General features: G+C 46.1%; 1 protein-coding gene across 1 annotated transcript; it reads left to right on the top strand.

The window, feature by feature from the left end:
* The first annotated feature begins 9,311 nt into the window (after nucleotides 1–9,311).
* Nucleotides 9,312–11,720, top strand: LOC100284262 (uncharacterized). Its single transcript, NM_001157157.2, has 5 exons — nucleotides 9,312–9,650; nucleotides 10,577–10,833; nucleotides 10,973–11,084; nucleotides 11,186–11,247; nucleotides 11,347–11,720. The coding sequence occupies exons 1-5, from the start codon at nucleotides 9,406–9,408 to the stop codon at nucleotides 11,382–11,384; spliced, it is 714 nt and encodes a 237-aa protein (NP_001150629.2). The 5' UTR covers nucleotides 9,312–9,405; the 3' UTR covers nucleotides 11,385–11,720.
* Nucleotides 11,721–12,121: the final 401 nt, after the last annotated feature.

Here is a 12,121-nt window from a genome sequence, read left to right as displayed (position 1 = left end):
CCGCACACCAGTTTTCCGCGCGCAGAAAAAAATCAAACCGTGGCTGTCTAGGGTTCGAACCTTGGATCTATTGAGCAGAATGCCTAGCCTTCCACCCTCTAGCCAACATGACTCATGTTGAATTGTGTACAACTTCAACTAAAACGTCTTTTGTGTTTAACCCATCGTCCACTCTGTATGCTAATTGAGTCTAGAAAAACATTTATAGCTTGGCCCCTGATCTTTCTGGAATTTGTGGCGCAGTCCAGGAAATAAAGAAAATAGGGAAAAGGAGATTAGAAATTGATTTTTAGTTTAAAAATAATTGCAGAAACCCATTTAATTCATGGAAATTTCATATTAAATCCAAATGAGTTCATTCCAATTTCTATAATTCTATAATATTATTTTTATCACATAATACCTCTGTTTTGTCATGAAAACAACAATAAAATTGATTTCCTAATTAATCCTATATCAAATACATAGAAACTTTGGAAATTCGTAATTTCCCTATTTTAATTCCAAATTGAACCGTTCCAGTTGTGTTAGTCTCGTATGAATATTTACTATGCAGTAACAACATTGATTATACCACGTTTCATACTTTTATAATTAGATATTTATTTATCCTATGTTAATTGGGTTAATCTATGTATATTGGATTAATTTATTTAATATATTAATATAGTATTCTAACTTTGTGGTTATACAATGTTTGACCATTATTCTTGCAAACACACACTTACCTTTTTGTTTAAGCAAAAGCGTATGGTGGTACGTGTCCAATGACTAACGATGTACGAGAGAATTTCTTCCGGTATGTGTGAAACGTGCTCTCCAATAATGAGATCATACAAATCGTGATATATATCAAAGTCTGTATGATACTGATGGTTGCAATGTAGTGGTGAAACAGATAGATTATAAATAACAAAATTTATGTATGGTCAGAATCACAAATTGATTATGAAACATTTTCTCATAACGATATAACACATATTTTGTATATAAGTTATCGTAGTATACTGGTATTATATATTTCCGTTGCAACGCACGGGCATTCAGCTATCATGTATAGAAGTCTGCACGGTACTGTTGGTTGCAATGTAGTGATGAAATAGTTAGATTGAAATAACAAAATTTATGTATGGCTAGGATCACAAATTAATTACGAAACATTTTCACATAACAGTATAACACACATTTGTTCATAAGTTATCATGATATTAAATGTTTCCGTTGCAACGCACGGGCACCCACCTATATGTGTTTATGTCTACATCTATGACAGGAAACACATCTACTACATCTCTCTCCAAGCTCACTTACTACCATTGCACAATGCGTAGTAGTATATAAGTATCACCGATATTCTTGAATTATATTTTTGGATGGAGGTAATATTATTTAAATAAGAGCTTTGCATGCTATTTCTTTTGTTTGAATAATGCATTATACTTAAATTCCCTTTTTTGCATGTGTGAATTTTCTTCGTAATATTTTTTTTCCATGGATTAGACTTGTGAGTCATTTTCATAAACCAACGCCAAGCATGAATCCATGTTTCCTACTTCAAACCCCGAACAAACTCCATGAGCAGGAGGCATTCGCATTGTCGTCGCTCATCGATGACGAGAAGAAGCTTGGAGACTGTCAGTTCGACCTCTAAAAGTAGTCTTACGTGGTCGCATGCGCCGCTGTGTACGACAAGCTCCCGCGAAGCCGCCGTTTGGACGCGGTCCAGAGCAGCTGCACCGCGCTGTCCATCGTTAAGCAGGGGGGCCTCATGGTTGTCGCCAACGTCGACGACTCTCGGGTTGTTCTGGACACCGCATCCGACGACGACGCCATCACGCCGTCCAGCTCATCGTCCACCTGAAGCCCAACCTGCCACGTAAGTCGCTACTGGCCGGACATGAATTCTTGTGCGCCGGGACGATGGACGTTGCTGACGTTGTGTGAGTGTCCTCGAACATGATGTATGTAGTGGAATAGCGCATTCGGTGGTGCAACGGCCAGGGGTACTACCTCGCTGATGAGCCCGGGGTGCACTTCGTTTGGCAGCCCAACCAAGAGTCATCGATACTCGTCATGTCGCGTGCATTCGACGACTACTATATCGAGGATTGTGGCGTCATCTTGGCGCCGGAGGTGACACAGAGGAGAATCGACAAAAGTGACCAGTTCGTCATCCTCGCCACCGTCAGGGTAGCTTTTGTGCTGGCCTGCCTTTAAGTCTCTTCGCAAACACATACACACTTACCTTTTTGTTTAAGCAAGAGCATATGATGGTGCGTGTCTGATGACTAACGATGTACGAGGGAATTTTTCCGGCATGTGTGGAACGTGCTCGTGCTCTCCAATGATGAGACCATACAAATCGTAGCATATATCGAAGTCTGCATGATACTGATGGTTACAATGTATTGGTGAAATAACTAGATTAAAATAACAAAATTTATGTATGGCTAGGATTACAAATTGATTATGAAACATTTTCTCATAACAATATAACACAGATTTTGTATATAAGTTATCGTAGTATATTGGTATTATATATTCCCGTTGCAACGCACGGGCATCCAGCTAGTAGAGCCTTAAACCGACAAAATTTCCGGCAAGCGACGGGTCCAACGGCGTCGACACAAGCGCCAAGCAGCCTGACGGCAATCACCAGCGGGTTGCGCGATGAGGCTCGATAGCGAGCAGCGTTGGTGTCGCAGCGAGGCAAACGTGCAGTCATTAGTGGCGAGCGCTGAGCCGAGTCACCGATGCGCGGCAGGGGCACCTTGTCGCCCCGCGGCTCGACGAGGAGGTGGCGGGCAGATTCAGCGAGGAGGCGTCTCGCGATAATCGGAACATACGCCATCGCTCACGGCTCGAGCGAAGAGGTGACCAACCGCAGCCGTGGTAGCCGGTTTCGACGTGGATGAGGCCCCCGGCTTGACATCATACTGACTATTGTAACAACATTTACGCTATATATGCCACTATTTACGTTTAAACTTAAAGATTTTACAATCATGAATACCACGTACCAGAGATATCTATGTCCCTTATGTTGTCTCGGTATTTACGTTAACCACATGGATTAGTGCATGTCTGTTGGCCGTTATAATAATATTTACGCTATATCTGACACTATTTACGCTCAAACTTGTGAATCTCACAATCATAAATACGACATCCCAAAGATATCAATGTTTCTCGTGTTGGCTCGGTATTTTCGGTAACCACCTGAATTCACACATGTTTGTTACGTGACATCGTGTTGACTATTGCACCGACATTTACGATATATCTAGCAGTATTTACGCTTAAATTTAGGTTTTTACACTCAAACCTGGTTGTGCGCCCACCAATATTCTGATTGGGCTGATTCCCACCCGACTGAATTGAAATCACGCATCAGTGTTCCCGGTGGGGTTCGGGGTGTTTGGTGCAAGCCGAAGCGTGTACTGATTGGACTTCTATTGGAAATTATAGGCCCCAATATCCTCTCCCCTGTTCTAGCAATAATCTAGTTCGTGGCCACGAGTGTATCAGTATACCTGACATGTGACATGTAGTCATGTAGATGTGTAGTTTTTTCCCTGCAAATACATGTATGGGTATGAAACTTGTACCTTACCGAACTCGCTGTCATGCGTAAACAAAAAAACACAAACCTATGTTTCATAGCAAATTGAAATAAGCTAACGTACGTAAACATCTCCAACAACACACAAAATGGACCTCATTACGGGGCATGCATATCTAAACATAATATGGACATCCTCTTGTGTCTTGTCTCTTTATTCAAAACTACAAAGTCTACGCCGCTTGCTCCCATACCCATCACCCCCATATGGACCTATTTCCCACGGAAAGTTGGGCAGGTGATTGGATTTTGTTGCGTGCAAAAGATCCGGCACCACTGTAGTAGCCGGATCACCGCACCGAAGTGTCGGCTTGCCATACCGCAATGACGGTGGAAAGCCACACACACACACACCCTCGACGGCGACAAGAGATCTCGTGGCGCGGCGCTGGGAGCTTTAGGCGCTTTGGCCGTTGGCCGGCTCGAGTGCCCGCACCGCACCGCACCTACGCGCGCGTCACGTCGATGGATCGGTGGTTCCCCGGCCGTACGCCCCGGTCTCCGGATCATGCTGTGCATGCGGGGGGAGATAGCGAGACGCCGATCACGCGCGCTCGAGATCGCGCAGGCGGCAGGCATGCGCACCGGGAATGCGCGATGGCCGACGACATGGAGTCGCTTGTGGGCGGCGTGCGAGTGCGGAGGACGTACGAGTGCTTTTTGGGGCCACGCCCACGCTATTGGCAGGCAAGGAAAGCAGGGCTGGGCGAGTCGGCCATGCTTGCTCCATTCCACGTCTCCACTCGCTCCATACTATGGTCCACGCGCCATGCTTCTCTCGATCGCATCGCATCGATCAGTTGAAGTGCTCCATCTCTCATGACACTATGTAGCGTACAGTAGTACTGGTGGCACATACGGATTAAAAATGGAAGTAGGATACTGTTCTTATTTGGAGTGTGGCCAGGTTAATTAAGCTTCTGAACCCTAAACCAGTTAGCTAGAGGCCAGGTCATGAGACGGTGCCTCAAAAAATAAAAAGCGACGTCGTACAGCCTGCCGGCGTCCCCGTTTGTACTAGACTACTAGTCAATCTGAAACGGCGACACGTTCCCCAGCGCGCGCCGCGCCGGCCGGCTACTGCCGCGTGCCAGGACATGCATGCAGCAGAGAAGTTGAAGCTGCATGCCGATTGCCGACCAGGCCGCGCGATCGAGCGAGTGTCCTGCCGGCTGCCGATATACGAGAAACTTGCTGGCCGGCCCGCCCGGCTGCATGCCAGTAGTAGTAGTAGGGTCTCCTGTGCTTCCTCCGTCGTACGTCTACGTCCCTTGACATTTCCTGGATCGTGCTGCTGATCATCGATCGGTGTGGGGTAGAGCAGCTAGGTAGGTCTCGGGCAGGAAGAATCGGGCACGTGCGAATGGACGGACGGATCGCAGCATATTTCTAGACCATACTATTATTATGATTATTAGATGCTTTTTTATTTTTATTTTTATTTTTATTTCCTCTAGTATGGATTGAGCTGGTGCGCTCGCTACAGATGCAGCAGCAGCACTATAGGCTCTAGACCTAGCATACGCAAGCTCGGGAGAGGGGCTTTCAGGGGCGGTGGGGCGCACCGGCCCGGCCGGGGGGCACATGGCCCTGGGTCTCTCCGCGCCGGCGCCTCCGGCGAGACACCGCCCACATGCCTGCCCCTCTTTCCCCTTCGGCTTCCCTTCCATTCTTCCCCCGGCCCACCAAGCACCCCGGCCCCGACGAACGTAACGTACCGTGCGTTTTTTTGTACGAGCCAATGCCCGGCCGTCGCTGCCAATAGTATATACTCGTGTGAGGGCCCATCCAGGTCCGGGCATCCGCCGCCGCCGCGTCTTTGCGCTGCTGCTCGCTTTACTGTGCGTGATCATATGGCCGCTATTATTATGCTAGCCGGCCGGTGTGGTGTGTGTTCAAGGCTTTCTATCCATCTACCCAGGGGACGTCATTTTAACCACGAACTCGTTATAGTTTAGTTGACTGGATTCTCAGAGCATCTCCAACAATGCCTCAAACTAGTGCCTCAAATTGAAATATGAGGCTCTACACAGGAAAAACTACTCCAACAGTGCCCTATTTCATAAATTTTTGTCAAAAAACTATAGGGCACCCTCTCAAGTGACTCAAATATACTACACCGTAGTGGGCTGCCCTATAATCTAGATTTGGAGCTTTACTGTTGGAGCGGGGTGTTTTATTGGTGTCCTAAATTCTATAAAATATACTTATTTTCAAATTATAGGGCATTTTTATATGTCACGTTGTTGGAGATACTCTTATGGTAAAATCGAGTCCTAAGATTTTTCTTGACGCCGTATCCAAGTGCTGCTTCCTTATCTCACGGGCCTTGCCTCCTTCAGTTAAAACCCATTCTGAGCTGCGCCAGTACAGTGCATTTCCTCCGCTCTCTCTACTAGCTAGCAGTGATGTAATAATTTACTATTTTTTTTTCAAAGCTTTTGGTGGGCGCGGGCGGGGGGGTCCTCCGGTGGGCTGGAGAATGATTGGGAACCAACCAAGAAAGAAAAAAAACGCTGCGGTGCCGCTGCCCGCTGCTTCCATCATGCTAATGCCGGATTAATTAAAAGTAAACCGTTCCGGAATATGGTCGCGTGGAGCTGGGGGAATCCGTTCGTTCCGTGCCCACCCCACATGCACATGCACGCCGGCGTGGGCCCGACACCTGAGTTGACCTGCCCCCACCCCTCCCGGCACTTGGGCCCCACCAACCTTAGAGTCAGTTAAGGCATGGGGAATCCAGCTACTGCTGCCCCCTGTCTCTCTCCCTCTCTCTCTCTCTCTCTCTCTCTCTCTCTCTCTCTCTCTCTCTCTCCTTTGCTGCTGAATTGCTTGCTGATCGTGAAAGGCATTGCTCTTGTTTCACCCTCCAGCTGTCACCGTCACTAGCAGTACTTGCAGATCAGATTGCCTGCTTTCTCTTTCTCTCTTTCTTTCATTTTTGCCATATTAATTATTATCACCGGTAAGTAATTTTTTAATGGGTGAAATGGGAGAAACTGGAGGTTTTATTTTGGTGTGGCCATGTAACCAGCAGTGTTTTACGGTGACACCGACGGCTGCGATATGCCGAGCAAAGAGCGCTGGGAGGGATAAGATAAGGACGACGACCCATCAGTTCCTTCACCATTAGCAATTAATGATGGTGCTTAAAGGCCGTTTTCCTTTCCACGACGGTGTCAAATCGGTATGGGAATCGCATATCTCCAAGTGGGCCGCAGGAAACTGGGGAGATTTTTAGGCAGGTTTGTTTAGCGAGCGGAGCGGAGCGGAGCGGAACGATACGATACGAATCGGTACGTACTGACTAGCCGAGCACTGTTTGGTTCCTCGGAACGATTGAAAACTTGTTCGGTTATTTTTTTTAAAGATTCAGGAGGGAAAGCCCCTACTGAGATTTTATTGAAAATAAAAAATGAAAAGGTTACAACTTAGCCTGGTTACAAAAAGGTAATCTAAAAGATCTAATTAAAAAAAATAAGAAGTTTAACTTACTTTGTATTGTTCGGTTATTCTTATTACTTGGATGTGATTGAAAAAAAAGAACAAGTTTAACTTACTTGGGATTGAAACACATTCAATCTCACTCAATCCACATGAATTGAGAGCGAATCGAACGAGTCCTGGGAGGGATTTAAAAACTATCTAGTGGTAAAACAGGAAACATTTTTTTTCTTCTGTAAACATCTTACTACAAGCAAAAGGAAACTAGCCGTGCGCAACAAAGCCCCGGAAATTCGACCGGGTTCCCTTCTTCAGAGTCCAGAGTAGACCCAACCCACCCATTCCCGGAGCTGATCTCTGACGGAGAAAAAGCGACGAGGTAGATTCTGCTCCGCTGTGGGCCCTGACGGGCGGACAGATCGGCATCCCGGAGGGACGCGGGGGCCACATGCCTGGGTGGCCCACCAACTCAAGCCCCTGGCCGTGGGGGCCGGCGGTGAAAAACCATCCGGTTTCACTATAGGGACGGAGTGAAGGCCTATGACGTCAGGCAGCGCATCGCAGGGAAGGACCGGAGGAAGCACCGGCAAGATCGGCGCAGTCCAGCTCACCCTGCGACACGTGTCGGCACCCAGGCCAGCATGCAGGGGTGGCCAGAGGGCTCCGTTCGCTAGTCCCTAGACCCTAGCAAGCCGTGCATGCCCCCCTGCTTTCAGGGAAACCTCTCGTCATCCTTTTGGTGCTCATTGCGTCGGTTGGTATTTAGTAAAGAATTAAAGGTAAGCTTAAAGTTAGGCTAATGTCTGTCCCTGTAAGTTTGTGACAGAGATATTTTACACGGTCTGTTAGTGGGTGTTTGGTTTATAGGGACTAAACATTAGTCCCTCTACTTTATTCCATTTTAGTTCATAAATTGTTAAATAGGGAAACTAAAATAGAGTTTTAGTTTCTATATTTAGTAAATTAGGGACTAAAATGGAATAAAATTGAGGGACTAAAAATTAGTCCCTAGAAACCAAACACCCCCTTAGTCATATGACACATTCAATAAAAAAAATCATCTCTCGTAGCATAAAGAACAACGCGCATTCATGGGTGAAAGCTGGGAAGTGGGAACAGATCCTTGACACACATGCAATGCAAGCTACTATGAGGATTGAGAGCTACTGCGGTCGGATATATGGATGCTCTCGCGCTCTTTACCGTTATATGAGGAGCACCCCTCATAGCGGAAAGCCAGAAACTATCATCATAAACCATAACCTCCTTTTGATTGTCTGTGCTTATCGCAATTCCTATATACTTACTAGTACATCGCATTATCTCATCCAGTAGTGAAATCGAGCTAGGAAGTTCATTTCATTTCATACAATCTACCGTGAAACTTTCTATATTCTATATGTGTCAACCTCCATTGTCGAAGAAAGACTATACTCCATCCATCCTAAAATACAATTTGTTTTAGACTAATCATACATTCGTTAAGAAATATATTAATATGAATGTAGTTTGCATGTATGTCTGTTTTTATTATCATTTGAATGAATATATAGATGGAAAAAAATATTTTGGGACGGAGGGAGTATTTCGTATGGATTTGGCATCTTGGCTATTTTCCTCTCAAAGGAATTTCACAAAAAAAATAAGGGGAGGCTACAATCCTTTCCTAGATCCAAATTACTAGGGTCCAGTATGATCCTTTTTCGCAAAAAAAAATATAAAACAAGGAGAAGCTCCTAGATAAATCACATAAATATATTATCATTGTTTAGCTGCGGCACCGTCCAATCGAAACTCCACACATGAACTGGTTTGATTATTAAAAGATAAATAATACACATAACACATGCTATGCTAACAAGTTGGCCTCTGCCCATGAATAGAGGAATCCAAACGGAGGAAACATGGAAACAAAAACTATTGGCTGCAACCTCCAACGAGGGGGCCTCACTGATGGTCTAACTAACTGCTATCGTAAGTTGCAACCCCAGTTCCATCTCCCTCCCTCTCTCTCTCTCCTCCTGCCATCACCCTAGAATACGAGTATTTACCTCCACTTTCTCTCTCCCTCCCATCTCCTCCTACTCCTCCCTCTATATAAATATACGCATCTCCACCCTGTTCCTGGGTCCTCTCTTCTTCCACCACCACCTCCTACTCCGCTGCAACCCCAAATCTCTCCTTCCTCGCATACGCGCGCAGCAGAGGAGCTGAGACCAACGAAGAAGAAGAACAACCGAGCAAGCACAAGCTTAGCTAGCGTGGAGGTGCCCAAGGCGACGACGGCCGCCGCGCCAGGCTAGCCAACCAGCTGCTCATCGCTCCTAGCTGCGGAGCCGATGGCTGGAGCCGACGTCGACGTCGGGACGGAGCTCCGCCTCGGCCTGCCAGGAGGAGGCGCCGATGCGGCCAAGGCTGCCAAGAGGGGCTTCGAGGACACCATCGACCTCAAGCTGAAGCTGCCCACCGCCGGCATGGAGGAAGCTGCCGCTGCCGCCGCCGCCAAGCCGGAGCCGGCCGCCGAGAAGGCCAAGAGGCCCGCCGAGGCGCCGGCCGCTGATGCCGAGAAGCCACCCGCACCCAAGTACGTGTACATCGATCTGCGCGCATGTGGATTTGTCTGCATGGGTTATTTTAGGCTTAAATTGACTGCTACTAGTGTCAGTTTACCGTTGCTATTTAATTACCGCGAGTCCACGATGCTAACCTTTTTTTTAAAAAAAAAACTAATGATTACGAACGTTACTGCTAACCATGAAATTCCTGTGAGTGCCATATATGATAAAAGGGGCTACGTTTTTTTACCCCTATTTTTTTATGTATGGAATAAAAAAAAGTAGAAACAGCTTAATGGCATTTGGTAGAAAGCGTGTGCGTGAATTTATGTGCAACTTGCTGTTTTTTTTTCTTCTTTTCCTCGCTTTCTTTTATTTATTCAGAGTTTTGTATTTACAGTACGTTGCGTAATCTTAGCATATCAACGGGACACACTTTTAGCAGCGCAAAATATCCATAGAAAAAGATCCTCTGGCAGAAAGTGCATATTGTGTATGTTCGTTGTAGCTCGCAAAGCGCCGCGCGAATTATCAACAGCTTTTTAAAAGCAACCGCATACCAGTATGTTCATTTGATGCCTGCCTTTGTCGGTCCATGTCTGAAAAGAATGTCGTACTTACTTAACCTTTTGGCAGATTCCATTAGGAAAAAGTGGCCTTGTAGTAGCTAACACCCCCTCCCCCCTCTTTAAACTGAAATAGAATTGACGGTTATAATTAACGGAATGTTTTGGATATCAGGAGAAATGGAGAACCAGACTTGTACCCCCCAAGTGATTTCTCTCTGAATAATAGTCATGGTCATGACACATGCGGCCTTACCAAATCACATTGTCATTAAAATTATTAGCAGAAACGCTGAGCCGGTCGCAAACAAGAATATAAACATGCATGATCTGGCTACCATAGTAAAGAAATATCAGTTTGAAGCTCTGACGAGGATAATTGTTACCAGGGCACAAGCTGTGGGTTGGCCACCAGTCCGGTCATACCGCAGGAACGTCATGACCGTCCAGTCTGTGAAGAGCAAGAAGGAAGAGGAGCCTGAGAAGCAGCAGTCCGCTGCCAACGCCGGCGGCAACGGCTCCGCCTTCGTGAAGGTCAGCATGGACGGCGCGCCCTACCTGCGCAAGGTGGACCTGAAGATGTACAACAGCTACACGGAGCTCTCCGTTGCTCTGAAGAAGATGTTCAGCACCTTCACCACATCCGGTAAATCACATTTACCCTGTTGGCGTAGGAATCTGCAGAGCATACAGTTTGCGAACTGACACCAGTCGTCTTTACAAACTTGGCAAATGCGAAGCTGACCTGAACTCATAGAAGCTGCATCCATGATCCATCTTACCAGGGAACAACATGAATGAGGGAAAACTAGTTGATCCGGTCAGCGGTGCTGATGTGGTCACTACTTACGAAGACAAGGATGGCGACTGGATGCTCGTTGGCGACGTCCCGTGGGAGTATGTTCTGCATTCTAGTGTGCCATCATCTAGGATTTGATCAGGCAAATGTTCAGGCTTCAGCTTCTTATATGCTGCCTTGTTGATTGTTGTCCCTGCAGGATGTTTGTCGAGTCATGCAGGCGTCTGAGGATCATGAAGAGCTCTGAAGCCATAGGTCTTGGTTAGTGTCTCCAGATAAAATTATCTTCCATAGTTCCATTATAAGATTTACATGTCAACTCTAACCGCCTATGTTTTCTTCATTTAAAAAAAAATACAGCACCAAGAACGAAGGACAAGTGCAAGAACAGGAGCTGAAGAAGATACAGCGTTAAAGACGCTGCCCGTTGTGTCAAAAGAATGGTGCCCTTGCAGTGTGCTGCGGTTTTTCTAGAAATATAATGCGTTTTAATTACTAGTTGGAGGGAGACCTGTCTTGTTCAATTTGTTCATGGACCAGAAGCAATAATCTATCTGTGTGTAGCTGGATTGGTGTTATGCGATGTCCCCTACCGTGTGTCCCAGAATCTACTTGGTGATTTTATCCCAGTGTTGTTAATCAAGCTTGTGTGATTGTTAAGTAAAGGGCATCAATGAGACTATTATTATTATGGTACCTTGTAAGTTAACCTGTTTGTTAATTGTCATTATAATATTTGGCAACCTGTATGTGGTCAAGCGGGGGGAACAGGCCATGTGCCGGGTGATGGGGAATCCATTAGTATATAACCCTAGTCTATCTGTACATTTGAGTAATTGGCTGGGTCTTGAGGCATGATCACAGCATGAAGCTTCCTTGCTCCTGCAGTCCTGCTAGAGCTGTGGTCGTACCAAAGCCAAGGACATTGCTTAACCAAACTAAACCATACTTTATTCATCACACATTTATGAGTCCAAAAATGTAACCGGTATGTAAGATGTCAACCGTATTTTTGTCTGCACAGTATCTAAAAAATGATATATCTTGAAAGAGTCTTCCCTTGTAAATACGAAGAGACTGCTTCGAACCTGCGACCTACTAGTGAGCTGCACCATGCCTACCCTTCATAATATCT

Source organism: Zea mays, chromosome 1 (assembly GCF_902167145.1).
Source record: "Zea mays cultivar B73 chromosome 1, Zm-B73-REFERENCE-NAM-5.0, whole genome shotgun sequence".
Classification (NCBI taxonomy): domain Eukaryota; kingdom Viridiplantae; phylum Streptophyta; class Magnoliopsida; order Poales; family Poaceae; genus Zea; species Zea mays.
Note: the sequence above shows the minus strand (reverse complement) of the source record. Positions and strands in the feature narration are given on the sequence as shown.

Coding starts and splice junctions, on each gene's coding strand:
- LOC100284262 (NM_001157157.2), top strand. CDS start 9,406: ATGGCTGGAGCCGACGTCGACGTCGGGACGGAGCTCCGCCTCGGCCTG. Junction 9,651..10,576: donor GAGAAGCCACCCGCACCCAA/GTACGTGTACAT, acceptor AATTGTTACCAG/GGCACAAGCTGTGGGTTGGC. Junction 10,834..10,972: donor CAGCACCTTCACCACATCCG/GTAAATCACATT, acceptor CCATCTTACCAG/GGAACAACATGAATGAGGGA.